Raw genomic sequence first — 20,012 nt, forward strand, 5'->3', positions numbered from 1 at the left:
CAGACAGTTTGAGGTCTGGCTGGACTCACTTTGCATACTTACCAGATCATTCAAACTGCCTGACAATCACTGTTCATATCAGGGATCCTCTTTCAGCCCCCAATGGCCACTACTATCACAGACTCACAGAAGCCTTTCACTCTGGACCCCTACCATGTCTCTGATGTGTTTGGCTTCATTCTCCCTGCACCCCTGGTAGGTACCGCCTCCTTATCTTATGGGATACCCATTGCATTTGTAATCATTGTCAGTCATTAGTGGGCATGTGTTGTTTCCCATTACAATGGTTGCTTATTAGTTGTTTGTTAAATCAAAGTAAGCGGAAAGTAAGTAGTATTGATATATTTGTAAATGTTGTAGGCAGGTTGTAACTTTCTCAGCCTCAGACAGTGACATTAGTTTCCCTGAGACCCCCCAAATCAAGTCGTGGTTAAGACTTAGTGTTTTTGAATTTGGAGTGCAGAGTACAGATGAGAGCATTCCAATCCAGGCAAGGTTGATACATGCTATACTTTGTTGAGGCAGAATTGGGATGAGCTGTTGCCACTTCTCAAGGGTTATGTTACTGACTTTGATGTTATGCATTTCATAGACTCCTGTTAAGGCCATTGTGTTCTGGAACTGTTGTTTCTGTAAAATAACTGTTGTGTAACAATATGATTGTATTATCACCTCCCACTATATAAGGGACATGTAATCATTTACTCTTGGAGCGCCTTCCCTGACTGCGATCACAGACGGATCTACCTTGCCGCTGCTCGTATGCATTAAAAGATGCACTATTATACCACAAAATTAGTCTCTGCTTAATTTTTGGATCTAGTTTCCACAACAACTTGCAAATGGCGTCCTTTGTGTTTGTCCTGTTCGTGAACTTTATCCTTTATCCTTGGTAAAGCAAAGCATTGATGTAATGAGGAAACAGCAAGATTGCTTTTCTAACTGCTGATATGTCCAGGGCATCATTTGGAATACATAAAATAAGTGGAATAGATTTTAGAACTGTAATTTCATAAGCTTGTTTGACACTTTCCACAGTTGCTTGTGGCCTACTCTGCATAACCTGTCCTGATACGAGACAGAGCATCCAACAATAGTATTAATTGAGGGACAATACATTGACACTTTCAATATGACTCAATACCCTAAAGACAGAGTTGCCGCCATACTACCAGCCCTGGATGGACATTGCCCGGCATGTTACAGAGCTCATCTACTCTCACACGCTGCGCTCCCACATTCTCAAGGTAAGTCTATGCTGTCAAACTCAGCTGATCAGTAAACGGTTCAAATAGGGGGGAATGGATTGGAATTGCAATTCTACCACCTGGTTGAATTCCACATACTTGGTTTGGAACACATTATACAGTGGAAATGAAATAGGTTTATATATTCAACAGTTTTTGGTGACAGTTCCACATAAAAACAATAATCTAAACTTTGAAAAACAATGCGTGACTTCACCTGTGCAGAGATGACAAAATATAAATCCAATTTGATAAAATATATTTAATTTAATTGATTAATTACATAACCTGAAGCATTTATATACAAAAAAAATTTAAATGGGTAATTTGCAATGTGTCAAGCAGAGTGTATTCATAATAACTCACAATTGTACGTGATATAGTGTCAGCTCCATTCTTCCATTTACTCATTCAGATGCCCTTGCTGAACACCCGATTCCTGGAGAGCCACAGAGAGCTGCGTCTGGCCCATTTGGCCCTGAGTGTGATGACCATGGGCTACGTGTGGCAGGAGGGGGAGAATGACACAGTCAAGGTTTTTCAACAACCCTTCTTATTATGTGCAGTTGAAGTTGGAAGTTAACATACTTAGGTTGGATTCATTAAAACTTGGTTTTCAACCACTCCACATATTTCTTGTTAACAAACTATAATTTTTGCAAGTCGGTTAGGACATCTAATTTGTGCATGATACAAGTAATTTTTACAACAAATGTTTACAGACAGATTATATCACTGTATCACAATTCCATTGGGTCAGAAGTTTACATACACTAAGTTGACTGTGCCTTTAAACAGCTTGGAAAATTCCAGAAAATGATGTCATGGCTTTAGAAGCTTCCGATAGGTTAATTGACATCATTTGAGTTTGTGAGTTCCTGTGGATGTATTAAGAGGCCTACCTTCAAACTCAATGCCTCTTTACTTGACATTGGAAAATCTAAAGAAATCAGCCAAGACCTCAGAAAAATATTTGTAGACCTCCACAAGTCTGGTTCATCCTTGGGAGCAATTTCCAAATGCCTAAAGGTACCACATTCATCTGTACAAACAATAGTTCGCAAGTATTAACACCATTGGACCACGCAGCTGTCATACCGCTCAGGAAGGAGACACGTTCTGTCTCCTAGAAATGAACGTACTTTGGTGCGAAAAGTGCAAATCATTCCCAGAGCAACAACAAGGACCTTGTGAAGATGCTGGAGGAAATGGGTACAAAAGTATCTATATCCACAGTAAAACGAGTCCTATATTGACATAACCTGAAAGGCCGCTCAGCAAGGAAGAAGCCACTGCTCCAAAACCACCATGAAAAAAAGCCAGAATTTGGTTTGCAACTGCACATGTGGACAAAGATCAAACTTTTTGGAGAAACGTCCTCTGGTCTGAAGAAACAAAATTAGAACTGTTTGGCCATAATGACCATTGTTATGTTTGGAGGATAAAGGGGGAGGCTTGCAAGCTGAAGAACACCATCCCAACCGTGAAGCACGGGGGTGGCAGCATCATGTTGTGGGTGTGCTTTGCTGCAGGAGAGACTGGTGCATGTCATAAAATATATGGCTTCATGAGGAATGACAATTATGTGGATATATTGAAGCAACATCTCAAGGCAATCAGGAAGTTAAAGCTTGGTCGCAAATGGGTCTTCCAAATGGACAATGACCACAAGCATACTTCCAAAGTTGTGTAAAAATGGCTTAAGGACAACAAAGTCAAGGTATTGGAGTGGCCATCACAAAGCCCTGACCTCAATCCCATAGAAAATCTGTGGGAAGAACTGAAAAAGCATGTGTGAGCAAGGAGGCCTACAAACCTGACTCAGTTGCACCAGCTCTGTAAGGAGGAATGGGCCACAATTCACCCAATTTATTGTGGGAAGCTTGTGGAAGGCTACCCAAAACATTTGACCCTAGTTAAACAATTTAAAGACAATGCTACCAAATACTAACTGAGTGTATGTAAACCTCTGACCCACTGGGAATGTGATGAAAGAAAGAAATCGTCCAACTTCAACTGTGGGACTTGCATCCTTGGCACAATAAAGTTATTATATTCTACTCAAATCATAGACTTCATTAATGCCATTCAGACTTGAAGTCGATACATCAACTATGATAGCTGAGATACATAGATTCTGAACTAATATTCATACCAAACATTTTTGGGTCCATACACAGATCGGCTACATACTGCAGCTAGCTACACATCCATAGATACACAGTTATTTTTATTCTCCACTACACAATAAGCAAATAAATAGTTAACTAGCTATATTACTTCATATTTGTTTCATCAGACCAGAGGACATTTCTCCAAAAAGTACAATCTTTGTCCACATGTGCAGTTGCAAACTTTAGTCTGGCTATTTCATTGCGGTTTTGGAGCAGTGGCTTCTTCCTTGCTGAGCGGCCTTTCAGGTTATGTCAATATAGGACTCGTTTTAGTGTGGATATAGATACTTTTGTACCTGTTTCCTCCAGCATCTTCACAAGGACCTTTGCTGTTGGTCTGGGATTGATTTTCACTTTTCACACGAAACTTCGTTCATCTCTAGGAGACAGAACGCATCTCCTCCCTGAACGGTATGACAGCTGCGTGGTCCCATGTTTATACTTGCGTACTATTGTTTGTACAGATGAGCGTGGTACCTTTAGGCATTTGGAAATTGCTCCCAAGGATGAACAAGACTTGTGGAGGTCTACAAATGTTTTTCTGAGGTCTTGGCTGATTTATTTTGATTTTCCCATGATGTCAAGCAAAGAGGCATTGAGTTTGAAGGTAGGCCTTGAAATACATCCACAGGTACACCTCCAATTGACTCAAATTATGTCCATTAGCCTATCAGAAGCTTCTAAAACCATGACATTATTTTCTGGAATTTTCCAAGCTGTTTAAAGGCACAGTCAACTTAGTGTATGTAGACGTCTGAACCACTGGAATAGTTATACAATGAATTATAAGTGAAATAATCTGTCTGTAAACTATTGTTGGAAAAGTTACTTGTGTCAATCACAAAGTAGATGTCCTAACCAACTTGCCAAAACTATAGTTTGTTAACAAGAAATTTGTGTAGTGGTTGAAAAACTTGTTTTAATGACTCCAACCTAAGTGTATGTAAACTTCTGACTTCAACTGTATATAAACTCAGCCAAAAAAGAAACCTCCCTTTTTCAGGACCCTGTCTTTCAAAGATAATTTGTAAAAATCCAAATTATTTCACAGATCTTCGTTGTAAGGGGTTTAGACACTGTTTCCCATGCTTGTTCAATGAACAATAAACAATTAATGAACATGCACCTGTGGAACGGTCGTTAAGACACCAACAACTTACAGACGGTAGGCAATTAAGGTCACAGTTATGAAAACTTAGGACACTAAAGAGGCCTTTCTACTGATTCTGAAAAACACCAAAAGAAAGATGCCCAGGGTCCCTGCTCATCTGCGTGAACGTGCCTTAGGCATGCTGCAAGGAGGCATGAGTACTGCAGATGTGGCCAGGGCAATAAATTGCAATGTCTGTACTGTGAGATGCTTAAAACTGCGCTACAGGGAGACAGGACAGACAGCTGATCGTCCTCGCAGTGGCAGACCACGTGTAACAACACCTGCACAGGATCGGTACATCCGAACATCACACCTGCGGGACAGGTACAGGATGGCAACAGCAACTGCCCGAGTTACACCAGGAAAGCACAATTCCTCCATCAGTGCTCAAACTGTCTGCATAAGGCTGAGAGAGGCTGGACTGAGGGCTTGGAGGCCTGTTGTAAGGCAGGTCCTCACCAGATATCACTGGCAACAACGTCGCCTATGGGCACAAACCCACCATCACTGGACCAGACAGGACTGGCAAAAAATGCTCTTCACTGATGTGTTGCGGTTTTGTCTCACCATGGCTGATGGTCTTATTTACGTTTCTCATTGAAGGAATGAGCGTTACACCGAGGCCTGTACTCTGGAGTGGGATCAATTTGGAGGTGGAGGATCCTTTATGGTCTTGGACGGTGTGTCACAAAATCATCGGACTGAACTTGTTGTCATTGCAGGCAATCTCAATGCTGTGTGTTACAGGGAAGACATCCTCCTCCCTCATGTGGTACCCTTCCTGCAGGCTCATCTTGACATGACCTTCCAGCATGACAATGCCACCAGCCATACTGCTCATTCTGTGCGTGATTTCCTGCAAGACAGGAATGTCAGTGTTCTGCCATGGCCAGCGAAGAGCCCAGATCTTAATCCCATTGAGCATGTCTGGGACCTGTTGGATTGGAGGGTGAGGACTAGGGCCATTCCCCCCAGAAATGTCAGAGAACTTGGTGGAAGAGTGGGGTAACATCTCACAGCAAGAACTGGCAAATCTGGTGCAGTCCATGAGGAGGAGATGCACTGCAGTACCTAATGCAGCTGGTGGCCACACCAGATACTGCTTGTTACTTTTGACCCCCCTTTGTTCAGGGACACATTATTCAATTTATGTTAGTCACATGTCTGTGGAACTTGTTCAGTTTATGTCTCAGTTGTTGAATCTTGTCATGTTCATACAAATATTTACACATTTTAAGTTCGCTGAAAATAAACGCAGTTGACAGTGAGAGGATGTTTCTTTTTTTGCTGGGTTTCACATGTACTCTAGTTGTTACCATCATGGGATCCCCACATTGTAGCCTGTACATTGAATATATCCACTGATGATGTACTCGTCTTTGGCAAATAAAGGTGAGGTTTAGGTATGATTCTATGTGAGACATTCTTTTTCAGTCATATCCAATACCAGGTGTATCAAACTCCCTTCTTTGAATGATGCTGTATCTGCATGTATGTTTTACAATTATACACTTCAACAGTGTTTACCACTCCTGCTCCTAGGACATCAATGATTACACATTGTAACTATGCAATAGACTAGAACCATGATTTAAGTCAAGGCTGAGTTGTAATTCATATATACAGAAGAAAACAGTAAACTACACTTCCTGTGCATATCTAACTCCCTTCATTTGCATTAATCTGAGGACACAGGATAGGCGTAGTTTTCAATGAGATACTTAATTTCAACCAGTGGAGAATGTGAAACTCTTTATTGAAAGTTCATTATCCAGGTGTTATAAATACATAATACATGCATTATAAATATTATAATTGTAATATTATATTATAAATACAAGTTCAATCTGTACTTCAATGCACGTATGGTGTGCATTATAAAAAAAATAGGAAGAAAGAGGAGGTGGGGAGAGAGGTGTAGAAGACAGAGGTAAAACAGAGGAACAGGGAAGACAGCATATGATTAATGAATTACAGTGCTACCCTAATATTCTCTCAGTCCATCACAATTACATAGTGTCTCTAGTGGTGTCTCCTAACTAGCCTTGGGCTCCCAGTCAGAAGGTTATCTTAAGACCGGGTGAGGTGGCGATGACGGGAGGGACTGGCTTCCTCTCTCACATCAAAACATAGATGCAGATGAGAGACAGATGGATAGAGAAAGAGCATGATTAAGTTTTTTTTCTTTTATTCTAACACTGTCAGTCATCATAATCATCTGGAGGTGAAATGCAAAACTGACCTTGGATCATTAATTCTGGGACTACTACATTTCTCTCTGTATTTCAATGTAAAGCATCTCTTTAATAATACTTCTTGTTGACTCGACCAAGTGACCTCTCACCTATGATCATGCTGTGCCCACTGTGTCAGCCAGTTCAGATGCGAGAGGGGTTCACCAACACAGCTGATATAACCTAGAGGATTTAGGGAGAAGGGGGAGAGGGATGAAGTGAAGGAGAGAGACTATTATTGAGAAAATAAGGTAGTTAAAGAGACTGTGTTCAACAGGAATCTGTGTGTGTAGTCTCATCTGGTGTACACACTAAGTGGCTACAGAGTACTATATGCTGAAAAACAGACACATGATGACAAACAATAGAAGATAATGTCATTATTAGTCTTTTATATTACCAGATCACAACTTAATACATAAATACTACTTGAAGCTTGATGATGACTTGATCATTTGAATCAGTTGTGTAGTGCTAAGGCAACAGCTGGTGAGGTGTCAGGTTCGCCTCTGTACTTAAAGGGGGATTATTCCAACTCTCTGTGAAATACTGCAGACCTGCCTGCAGATGAGGTAGGAACACATATCCAACACAGTGGATAGAATTTTACAGGTCAATGTAGCCTTCTTCCTCCAAATTGTGCAGCAAGTTGTAGTACTGACATGTCACAGCACTCCAAACATCTCTCTATAAGCGTTCCACTCTAACAGAGCGAAAGAAAAGGTTTTGTGGGGGGAAGGAACCTAATCTCTGTGTTCCTGTGTTCTTCCTCTATGAATAGGGAACACTGAGGTGCGTCCGAGGTTATAGAAATACAAGTAGTGTGTCCCTCTGTGAGTGGTTACTGACTATATGTGAGGCAGACACCTATCTGAGTGTACCTGAAACACTTAAACATAGAGGGCAATGTGTCTCACCACTTGGTTATTGCAAGGCTAACCCCCAGGGAAATCATGACTTGGCAGCAACAGGGGCTTGATAGTCAGTCAAGTGAAAATGGCTGAGTGTTTATGTTGTGAAAATCTGAAATTTTGCAGCTGACATCCTAGGTTTTTAAAAATGAATGCATATGAGACAGGTTCCACGTACAAGACAGATAGCGATGAAGAAAGAAAAAGAACACAGAACAGTTTAATTACCTCTGGTTATGGACACTTTTGCCAGCAATAAATCTTCCACGGCCTGTTCCTTGGATAGTGAACATACATATGGCAATATCTACATTTTCGACCCGTTGATCAGCTCACACTCTGAAAGTAATGAAAATAGCTTATTTCTTGTAGATATGAAAACAATAACTGAGATATGTCCGTTCAAAGCAGCAGATGTCATTTTCAGGATAAGTCAATACAGCACAGAAAGCTTAACACCAGACTGGTATTCTGGTTGTTCATTAGGTGGTGGGAAATATGCAATATGCATACAAAATAATATACTTACCTTCCCTGAAAATCCATCTATACCGCCAAAGATAATAATGTTGTATCTTGAAAACATGCATTGGAATTAAAAGGGAAATGTTTAACCTATTAACCTGCTTCATTATTTATGTATTACCAGTTGATGAAGAACAACTCCAATTTCATATATCATTGAACATTTGTCTACGAATAAGTAAGAATAAAAAGTTAAAATAACTTCTTAGATTTGATGGAGACATTATACATCTTAGTACCTTATCAATTTATGATTTGTATCAATGTGGCCGAGAGACAAGGGAGCAGGAACAGAGAATTTGTCACGGATCCCTCTGGAACTTTCATTACACGCACCTGTCCCCTATTACCACATATTAGTACTTGTACAAGTGTACCCTTTGGTTTCCATTGGGCTGTTGATTATTGTTCCAATGGCCGTTGGTCGTGTGAGTACCTGTGCTGTGTTTTGGCTTTCGTGCCACATATATTGTGCAGATGATTACCGGTCTCGTCCCTTGTGGTATCATTGTGTGCTTGTGTTATTTATTCAAGGTACTCCTCGCTCTTTTGTTCGGGTTTCAATCCTGTGTTTTTTTTCATGTTTGTTTGGTCTTCGTCCCCGTGCCTTTACACAGCACGCTGTAATTTGGGTAAAGAAATAAAAAAACTATTACGCATTTCTGCGTCTGTCTCCCGATCACTACATACCAACGTGACAGAATAATCGAACATTAAGGGAGACAGTGGGAATGGCCCATCCGACCCAACATTGGCAGCTGCAAATGGGCCGTCCGACGTCTCCACAATGGTCGGTCCGGCGACGCCACTTCCGGTCCGTCCGAGGTCACTGCTACTGGTCCGTCCGACACCGCCGCAACTTTGGCAGCGGCAAGTGGCCCATTCGACGACGCAACTTTGGCAGCTGCATCGGGTCCTGATCAACCCGCACTGTGTTCCTGTGATCGTCCTCGAGGCCGGTGTTGTTGTGCTGCTGGTGCAGCGCGTCAAGGCGGGGGGGGTGGAGGTACTGTCACGGATCTCTCCGGAACTTTCATTACGCACACCTGTCCCATATTCTCACTGATTAGTACTTGTAGAAGTGTACTCTTTGGTTTCCATTGGGCTGTCGGTTATTGTTCCAATGGCCGTTGGTCGTGTGAGTACCTGTGCTGTGTTGTTTTGGCTTTCATGCCATGTGAATTGCGCAGATGATTACAGGTCTTGTCCCGTGTGGTATCATTGTGCGCTTGTGTTATTTATTCGAGGTACTCCTCGCTCAACCCTGTGTTTTTTTGACGTGATTGTTTGGTCTTCGTCCCCGTGCTTATGAGTTGCCATGAAAGAAAGTTAGATGAATTCACCTGAAAATGGCGAGAACAGGCGTTCATAGCTAAATGCTTTTGGTTTGCTTGAGAATAATAATTGCATGATTTATCATTCTACGGTATGTACACTACCGTAGATCTTTGTTTCTGGCCATTTGGTTTGTGGCCATTTTGAGCCAGTAATCAAATCCACAAATGGACTTCCTGACGAGCCGCCCCCAGGTGGTGAGGTTAGGCAAGAACATATCTGCCATGCTGATCTTCAACATGGGGGCCCCTCAGGGGTGCGTGCTTAGTCTTCTCCTCTACTCCCTATTCACCCACAACTGTGTGGCCACGCACGACTCCAACACCATCATTAAGTATGCCAACTACACGACGGTGGTAGGCCTGATCATACGATGATGAGACAGCCTATAGGGAGGTGGTCTGCGACCTGTAAATGTGCTGCCAGGACGACAATCTCTGCCTCAAAGTCAGCAAGACATAGCAGATGATCATGGACAAAAGGAAATGGAGGGCCGAGCGCACCCCCATTCATATCGACAGGGCTGTAGTACAGCAGGTTGAGAGCGTCAAGTTCCTTGGTGTCCACAACACTAAGAAACTATCATGGTCCAAACACACCAATGCAGTTGTGAAGAGGACACTACAATGTCTCTTCCCCCTCAAGAGGCTGAAAAGATTTGGCATGGACCCTCAGATCCTCAAAAAGTTCTACAGCTGCAGCATTGAGAGAATCTTGACTGGCTGCTTCCCTGCTTGGTTTGGCAACTGCTTGGCATCTGACTATAAGGTGCTACAGAGGGTAATGCGTACGGCCCAGTACATCACTGGGACCGAGCTTCCTGCCATGCATTTACATACTTATGCAAATTGCATATCTGTATTAATTTTTCAATACATCTGCAAAAATGTCTAAAAACATGTTTCTAAAAACACTCAGTATAGGGTTTTGTGTGTAGATAGGTGAGACATTTTTTTTAAAATTCAAGCTGTAACATAACACAATGTAGAATAAGTCAAGGGGTATGAATACTTTCTGAAGGCACTGTACATAAAATCAAATTTTATTTGTCACATGCGCTGAATACAACAGGTCTAGAACTTACAGTGAAATGCTTACTTACAAGCTCTCAACCAACAATGCTGTTTTAAGAAAAATGCCTAAAAAATAAGAAATAAAAGTAACAAATAAGTAAAGAGCAGCAGTAGAATAACAATAGTGAGGCTATATACAGGGGGTACTGGTACAAGGTCAATGTGCGGGACACCGTTAGTCGAGGTAATTGAGGAATATGTACATGTAGGTAGAGTTATTAACATGACTATGCATAGATAATAACAGGGAGTAGCAGCAGCATAAAGGGGGAGCGGCATTGCAAATAGTATGGGTAGCCATTTGCTTAGATGTTCAGGAGTCTTATGGCTTGGGGGGGTAGATGCTGTTTAGAAGCCTCTTGGACTTAGACTTGGCGCTCCGGTGCCATGCGGTAGCAGAGTGAACAGTCTATGACTAGGGTGGCTGGAGTCTGTGACAATTTTTAGGGCCTTCCTCTGACACTGCCTGGTATAGAGGTCCTGGTTGGCAGGAAGATTGACCCCAGTGATGTACTGGGCCGTACGCACTACCCTCTGTAGTGCCTTGCGGTCGGAGGCCGAGAAGTTGCTATACCAGGCAGTGATGCAACCCGTCAGGATGCTCTCGACGGTGCAGCTGTAGAACCTTTTGAGGATCTGAAGACCCATACCAAATCTTTTCAGTCTCCTGGGAGGGAATAGCTTTTGTTGTGCCCTTTTCATGACTGTCTTGGTGTGCTTGGACCATGTTAGTTTGTTGGTGATGTGGACTCTCAACCAACTCCACTACAGCCCCGTTGATGAGAATGGGGGTGTGCTCGGTACTTCTTTTCCTGTAGTCCACAATCATCTCCTTTGTCTTGATCACGTTGAGGGAGAGGTTGTTGTCCTGGCACCACACAGCCAGGTCTCTGACCTCCTTGCTAAAGGCTGTCTCGTCATTGTCGGTGATCAGGCCTGTTGTATCATCGGCAAACTTAATGATGGTGTTGGAGTCGTGCTTGTTCATGAGTGAACAGGGAGTACAGGAGGCGACTGGGCACGCACCCCTGAGGGGCCCCCGTATTGAAGATCAGCATGGCGGATGTGTTTTCACCTACCCTTGTCATGTACATATTACCTCGACTACCTTCTATCCATGCCCATAGACACTGTACCGGTACACTGTGTATATATTCTCATAATTAAATTTGTATTATAACTCATTGTTGGGAAAGGGCTCGTTAATAAATATTGCATGATCTACACCTGTAGTATTTGGCGCATGTGACAAATACAATTGTATTTGAATAAATCCTGCACACAATGTGCTTGTTTTCCATTTTCTTCTTGATCAGGAATCCTATTTGATTTAACGTGTGTCACATCTGCTCCGGCCACGCCCTCCAATGCTCATCCGGTGTCTCCTTGACCTGCAGCCACTACCCCAGTGCTCTCTCCCTCTCTCTGTGTGTGTGTGATTGTGTGGGCAGAGACAGGTGTGCTGGAGTCAGAGCAGATCCCCACCAGCTGCAACCTGTTCCATAACCAAGACCTCTACAAATACTCAGTCCTGCCACTTCAAAACTACCAGAACGTAATCTGTTCCCAGTCAGTCCATGTCTCTAGCTGTTTGTTCCTGTTGTGCCTGTTTTCCCTTGCCTGACGCTGTTTTCCTCTCCGCTACAGTTCTGCACGCTCTGACTCTGGTCCCTGTCTCCAGTCCGACTTCTCATCTGTCCTGCTACTCGGTCCTCAATTCCCCACTCTACACTCCTTTGGATTCCCCTCCGGATCTGCTTACCCTGTTCCCACACCTCTCGCCTCAGCCTTCGCACCTGGTTTCCAGCAACCCGCCCAAGCTTCCCCTGGCCTGCATTCAATCTTTCCCCCCTTGTTTCAATAAATACCTTGGTTAACTTATCCCAGTCTCCCCATCTGAGTCTGCTCTTGGGTTCACCTGTTCCGCTCCGCGTGACAATGTGTATGAAAGTGTTTGGTGAAATATGTATAAGAGGAGAGTCATTACCCATAATTCTGCACCTTTTGATAGTTACATTTGAAGTCAGAAGTTTACATACACCGTAGCCAAATACATTTAAACTCAGTTTTTCACAATTCCTGACATGTAATCCTAGTAAAAACTCCATGTCTTAAGGTCAGTTAGGATGACCACTTTATTTTAAGAATGTGAAATGTCAGAATAATAGTAGAGATAATTATTTATTTCAGCTTTTATTTCTTTCATCACATTCCCAGTGGGTCAGAAGTTTACATACACTCAGTATTTGGGAGCATTGCCTTTAAATAGTTTAACATGGATCAATGGATCAAACATTTTGGGTAGCCTTCCACAAGCTTCCCACAATAAATTGGATGAATTTTGGCCCGTTCCACCTAACAGAGCTGGTGCAACTGAGTCAGGTTTGTAGGCCTCCTTGCTCGCACACGCTTTTTCAGTTCTGCCCACAAATGTTCTATGGGATTGAGGTCAGGGCTTTGTGATGGCCTCTCCAATACCTTGACTTTGTTGTCCTTAAGACATTTTGTCACAACTTTGGAAGTTGACTGATGTCTTGAGATGTTGCTTCAATAAATCCACATAATTTTCCTTCCTCATCGTGCCATCTATTTTGTGAAGTGCACCAGTCTCTCCTGCAGCAAAGCACCCCCACAGCATGATGCTGCCACCCCCCCGTGCTTCAAGGTTGGGATGGTGTTTTGGGAGAGGTTTTTATTTTCTATTTTGGTTAGACCAGGATGTGACTAGGGAGGGCATTCTAGTTTCTTTATTTCTATGTTTTCTATTTCTTTGTTTTTGGCCGAGGGTGGTTCCCAATCAGAGGCAGCTGTCTATCGTTGGCTCTGATTGGAAATCATACTTCGGCAGTCCTTTTTCCCTCTTTCATTTGTGGGTTCTTATTTTTGCACTGGTTGTTATTTTGCCCTGCAGAACGTCCCGTTCGTATTTTGTTATGTTGTTTTCGGTGTTCAGTTAATAAATAAATAGAATGAACTCGTACCACGCTGCGCTTTGGTCCACTTCTTCCCATGACTATCGTGACAGAAGAACCCACCACAAAAGGACCAAGCAGCATGGCCAGGAGGAGAAGGGATCCTGGGCACGGGGTAAAGGGAGTTTAGGACATCGTGGACATGGGATGAGATCATGGCAGGTGACAAAAGCCTGCCATGGAAACAGGCGGAGGCAGATAGTGAGGAGGGGAGAGATCAGGAGTTACGGCAGAGACAGGAGCACGAGAGGCAACCCCATTTTTGGGTGGGGCACACGGGTTGGTGAGCGGGGCAAGCGGAGTTGGTCACGGTTCCAGTGCCATGTTTTCCGGTTTTATGCACCTTCAGTGCAAAGTCACAGCCCGGTGCATGCAGTACATGCTCTCCATATCTGCCACATAAAGAGGGGTAACCAGCCAGGAGGGGTGGTGCCGGCTCAGCGCTCCTGGTCTCCAGTGCGCCTCCTCGGACCCTGGATATCCAGCACCGGCTCTGCGCAAGGTGTCCCCAGTGCGTCCTGTGCTGGTGCCACGCACTTGCTGGATTGAAGTGGGTATCCAGCCAGGACGGGTTGTGCCTGCTCCACGAACCAGGCCTCCAGTGTGTCTCTCCAGCCCAGTGAGTCATGTGCCTGCTCCACGGACCAGGCCTCCCGTGTGTCTCCCCAGCCTGGTGAGTCCTGTGCCTGCTCCACGCACCAGGCCTGCAGTGTGTCTCCCCAGCCTCCGGCGATGATCGGTGGTCTGGTTCCTCTGGCGATGATCTGCGGCCCAGTTCCTCCAAGTGAAGTTCCATGTACCAGGGCCGCCGCCAAAGTGGAGGGATCTGCGGGCGGAGGGTGGTCTACGTCCCGCACCGGAGCCGCCGCGGTAGAGGATGCCCACCCGGACCCTCCCCTTTAGAGTCAGGTTTTGCGGCTGGAGTCCACACCTTTGGGAGGGGGGGGGGGGTTACTGTCACGGTTTGCAAGCCTCCCCTTCATCCTCCAAACATGACGATGGACATTATGGCCAAACAGTTCTATTTTTGTTTCATCAGACCAGAGGACATTTGTCCAAAAAGTGCCTTCTTTGTCCACATGTGCAGTTGCAATGTCACGGTTTGCAAGCCTCCCCTTTATCCTCCAAACATAACGATGAACATTATGGCCAAACAGTTCTATTATTGTTTCATCAGACCAGAGGACATTGGTCCAAAAAGTACCTTTGTCTACATGTGCAGTTTCAAACCGTAGTCTGGCTATTTTTCATTGCGGTTTTGAAGCAGTGGCTTCTTCCTTGTTGAGCGGCCTTTCAGGTTATGTCGATATAGGACTTGTTTTACTGTGGATATCTATACCTTTACCTGTTTCCTACAGCATCTTCACAAGGTCCTTTGCTGTTGTTCTGGGATTGATTTGCACTTTCTGAACCAAAGTACAGAACGCGTCTCCTTGCTGAGGGGTATGACGTCTGCGTAGTCCCATGGTGTTTATACTTGCAATATATTGTTTGTACAGATGAACGTGGTATCTTCAGGCATTTGAAAATTGCTCCCAAGGATGAACCAGACTTGTGGAGGTCTACAATTTTTTTTCCTGAGGTCTTGGCTGATTTCTTTTGATTTTTCCATGATGTCAAGCAAAGAGGCACCGAGTTTGAAGGTAGGCCTTGAAATACATCCACAGGTACACCTCCAATTGACTCAAATTATGTCAATTAGCCTATCAGAAGCTACTACAGCCACAACACAATTTTCTGGAATTTTCCAAGCTATTTAAAGGCACAGTCAATTTAGTGTATGTAAACTTCTGACCCACTGGAATTGTGATACAGTGAAATAATCTGTCTGTAAACAATTGTTGGAAAAATGATTGCATTGATTTAATGACTGCAAAGAAAATGTATTGTGATTTTTTTAGGCTAACTTTCTGTTTTGTCTGCATGGATTCAAGAGAAGTATAATTTTGCAATTTTGACCGTGTATAATTTTGAGGAATGTATTTATGTTTTTAAAATGCAACTACATTTTGAAAATGCATTTACTGTTTTATAAAAGGCCACAGTTCTGTGACTTGTCAACTCTATTTTGAAAATCAAAAACATTGTTCCAAAGAATGCTTGAACGCGATTGATAAAAACTGTAATATCGTCCTACTGTAAATCAAATTGTGAAATTATCCAGTAACTTTGGCACCTTCAGGTTTGAGACATGGAACACCAACAAATAGTTCCTGGATGCAAACACATCCAGGACTTGAATATCTGTAAACATAACCCCAGGCATCATGCAATGCACCAAGAGTATCATCATGAAAATAATTGCATGTCCCTCTGATATGAACTTTTATCTCCCATAAGATACTCCCCCGCAACCTGGCCGTTCCATACTGGAAGGTGTCTCAGCGTCTAGGCCTTCCTCCCATCCTTACCCATGCAGACGCAGTACTGGCTAACTGGAAGAAGAGGGATCCACATGGGTATGTTTGGAATAATCAAGATTCTCCGGGGCAGCAGGTAGCCTAGCGGTTAGAGAGTTGGGCAAGTAACTGAAAAGTTGCTGGTTTGAATCCCCAAGCTGAGAAGGTAAAAAAATCTGTCGATGTGCCCTTGAGCAAGGCACTTAACCCTAACTGCTACAGGTTCGCTGTTGAATATTAGACCCTAGCCATGACCCCACTCTCTGTGTGTTTCTCAGGGAGAGTGGGATATGCAAAAAACACATTACCTGTGTGAAATAGGACAAAGATAAGCACCCCCCCAAATTATTATTGTCTGCCTCTACTGTTCTCTTTTTGTCTCAGTGATATTTAAAGGAAATGTGTTTCTTTTTCATGTCACATCATCTCCCGTACCAGACCATTTGACATGGAGTAAGTATTGCCTTGAATAATTGATTCCAACCAGCTGTATTTGTAGATTCCACACATTCCAATAGTCTTTGCTCTTTGGCTCTCGCTGACATTTGAAATCATATTATTGCCATCTAACAATCTCCTGAAATGTTTGCAGGAACTTTAACTTCTTCTACCAGCTGTCTGTTACGGTGTTCTATGTGTGAAGGAGAGTCGGACCAAAATGAGGCGTGTAGATTGCGATCCATGTTTAATGAAAAACAGACTAAACACAAACACTACAAAAACAATGAACGTAACGAAAACAGCCTAATACTGGTGCAAACTAATACACGACAGACATAAGGACAATCACCCACGGAACACTCAAAGAATATGGCTGCCTAAATATGGTTCCCAATCAGAGACAACGATAAACACCTGCCTCTGATTGAGAACCACTTCAGACAGCCATAGACTTATCTAGAACATCCCACTAAGCTACAATCCCAATACCTATGAAAAACCCCCAAGACAAAACACACCACATACAAAAACCCATGCCACACCCTGGCCTGACCAAATAAATGAAGAAAAACACAAAATACTTAGACCAGGGCATGACACTGTCATTGTGGCCATGGTGATAGTTGTTGTTTTCATCGCTCTCCCAGGAACTTGGAGCTGCTTGTCACTCTGCCTGGTGGGGACAGTGTGAGGGGGTTCTTCATGGTCACTCTACTAGTGGAGCTGGCTGCAGTGCCAGCCATCAAGGTGAAGGTCTCTTCTGAAACCCACAGAGCTGTAAAATGAGATGCCCAATTCTGAGTGACATTGTTAATGTGGGTGTGTTTCAGAGTATTCCCCTGGTTATTAATGGGGTCCAGTGTGGTGATGCTGAGACTGTTACAAGTGCACTAGAGGAAATCAGCCAGGCGATGGAGGGCATGACAGATGCACTCAAACTGATGCATGGTACTACAACTGAAACAGATGTTTTACTGTGTTGATATTCAGTCCAGTTCACCTGCATTCTCAGCGTATCTTATGTTGTTCCAGCATATGTCAAGCCAGATGTCTTCTATGGCATTATAAGGATCTATCTGTCTGGGTAAGTACTGAACACCCCTAGTACGCCTAAACGATACAAAATGAGTCTGACAGAAGTTAATTGTCTAAGTTGTCTGACAGAAGTTAATGACACATAAAATATGACTGTATTCAAAATGTATGGCTGTATGTGTGTGGATCAGGTGGAAAGATAACTCATCCATGCCAGATGGTTTGGTGTATGAAGGCATCCAGGCAGAGCCTATGGAGTATTCTGGTGGGAGTGCTGCCCAGAGCAGTCTGCTGCACTGCTTTGATGAGCTGCTAGGAGTCAAACATGAGGACAATTGTGGTAAGAAAGCAAAATTAGACAGGTCCAGAGGAGTCAATAATACCACACAATAATTAATAAATGTTTTGCAGAGAAACAAATAGTTGTGTTAACAAGTACAATCTTAACAGATGTTTTCTTTGGCAATAAGGAAGTGTTCACTTAAAAACATAAAGAGTTATTGAGTTGTGTCATACATACTGTATGTGGCTGAAGGCATACAACGTTTTGGCATGGCATTATATTTTACATAGGCATGTTTTTTAACACAAAGGTCTCCTGAAGATGTTATTTCCACTGAGGGTGAATATGCTTTCTACTTGTACAGGAGCCTTTCTGACCCGTATGAGAAACTACATGCCCTCTTCCCACAAGCATCTAATCCAGGACATATCTCTGCAGCCCTCCCTGCGAGGCTTTGTCCAGCAGGAGGCCAGTGTGCTTCTGACTGCAGCATTTCAACTATGTGTGACCAAGCTAATGGCCCTCCGCAGCTACCACATCAACGTGGTCAGCTGCTTTATCACCGTTCCCGCTGCCCGTGCCCGCCAGCTGCGAAGACAGGGCAACAGTTCCCAGGAGGAGACTGTCAGCAGGGCGCCCACGGCTCTGGAAGAGACGGGTACTGGCGGCTCGGGCATCATGAGCTTCCTGAAGACTGTGAGGGACCGCACACGGGACGTCTCCCTGTCGCTGGACAACAGGGCCATGCAGAAGAGCACAAATGGAGCACAACCTCAAAACACACAATACACAACTCATCAAACACATCTGCAATCTAACACATTTTAGAGACAATTTTATACCTACAGTGTGTTTAATAAATTAATGAAATGACTTGTACATATGAGAGGTTTGTGCATGACAAGGTTTGATGTCTGACTAAATGAGTCCCGGTGTTATTGACATGCTCTGTATAAATGATGCCACTCTTTCAGTTCAAACCTTAATTTAAACCATCAGTGTTCGTTTCCGTTAAATGCAACCACTAATCTCTTTATTCAATCTAAAATAGAATGTAAACTATATATTGGATGACTAGTCCAGACTGAAACTCGCACTGATCCGCACTGATCAGAAAACTCGCACTGATCCCCAGGGCAGGCTGAGGAAAGTTTGAAAGTTAGCTTATCCTGACCTGACAGTTAATACATACAACCAGAGTGATACTTAACCGTAATCTGAGTACTGATTTCATATGTCATCACGGACAGTATAGTCAGGGGTTTTCCGTATTTTATGCAACCTATCCTACATGTCCTGTTTTGGAGTTTTTGCTAAAGAAGTAATTGAAGGTCCCTGCAGTTTATCATCATGATGACTAATATAAACACATTGCAATACAACCTCCACTGTCAGCAAAGAGCAGGTGTCCCACAAAAAACTGCAGAGCCCAGAGACACCAGAGTAGGGCACTGACTCAAACAGCATGGCTCACAGACAGAGAGAGGGAGAGAGATAGAGAGAGCTGTGACATGGTAAGGTTGGACTCAGCTGCAGAAAAAAGACCAAACGAAGAATCAGTGATTAAGGATAAACTTAATACTTTACTGAGAAACATTAGCTGCAGGATAACAGTACACTTGGAAAAACAACAAACACTAAGTCTCGCAAACTCACTCAGGAAACGACCACACACGGTAAACAATTCAAGCTTTTTTTTCTTCTCCTTTTTCTCCCCAAATAGTAGTTACAGTCTTATCCCATTGCTGCAACTTCCGTACGGACTCGGGAGAGGCGAAGGTCGAGAGCCGTGTGTCTTATCAAACACAACCCAGCCAAGCCGCACTGCTTCTTGACACAATGCCTGCTTAAACCAGAAGCCAGCCACACGAATGTGTCGGAGGAGACATCGTACACCTGGCAACCATGTCAGCGTGCATGTGCCCGGCCCGCAACAGGAATCGCTAGAGTGCGATGGGACAAGGGCATCCCCAACCTGGACGAGGCTGGGCCAATTGTGTGCGGCCCCATGGGTCTCCTGGTCGCAGCTGTCAGCGACAGAGCCTGCACTCTAACCAGGATCTCTAGTGGAACAGCTAGCACTGTGATGCAGTGCCTTAGACCACTGCACCAGTCGGGAGGCCCGAAACACACCTCTTTTAAGAGGGAAATCATAATGAGTAAATTGGACACACCTGAGTGTCGTTGATGTCTCTAGGACAGTGTCGTGTCTGTGACTATCACTAAATGT

The 20,012-nt window shown here is 43.6% G+C and overlaps 1 protein-coding gene across 1 annotated transcript; it reads left to right on the plus strand.

Moving 5' to 3' along the window:
- On the plus strand, positions 1-18,663 carry LOC135514127 (indoleamine 2,3-dioxygenase 2-like). Its single transcript, XM_064937354.1, has 10 exons — positions 1-195; positions 1,152-1,247; positions 1,663-1,782; positions 15,965-16,083; positions 16,462-16,476; positions 17,112-17,211; positions 17,295-17,412; positions 17,497-17,548; positions 17,691-17,839; positions 18,147-18,663. Exons 1-10 carry the CDS (start codon positions 103-105, stop codon positions 18,608-18,610), a joined length of 1,326 nt encoding a protein of 441 aa, XP_064793426.1. The 5' UTR covers positions 1-102; the 3' UTR covers positions 18,611-18,663.
- The last annotated feature ends 1,349 nt before the right edge of the window (positions 18,664-20,012 follow it).

Source organism: Oncorhynchus masou, chromosome 25 (genome assembly GCF_036934945.1).
Source record: "Oncorhynchus masou masou isolate Uvic2021 chromosome 25, UVic_Omas_1.1, whole genome shotgun sequence".
NCBI lineage: Eukaryota > Metazoa > Chordata > Actinopteri > Salmoniformes > Salmonidae > Oncorhynchus > Oncorhynchus masou.

What these genes read in the sequence shown, in the direction of transcription:
- LOC135514127 (XM_064937354.1), top strand. Translation starts at nt 103, where the DNA reads ATGGCCACTACTATCACAGACTCACAGAAGCCTTTCACTCTGGACCCC. An exon ending in TCATTCTCCCTGCACCCCTG is followed by an intron (nt 196 to 1,151) that starts GTAGGTACCGCC and finishes AATACCCTAAAG; the next exon opens with ACAGAGTTGCCGCCATACTA. An exon ending in CAAACATGAGGACAATTGTG is followed by an intron (nt 17,840 to 18,146) that starts GTAAGAAAGCAA and finishes CTACTTGTACAG; the next exon opens with GAGCCTTTCTGACCCGTATG.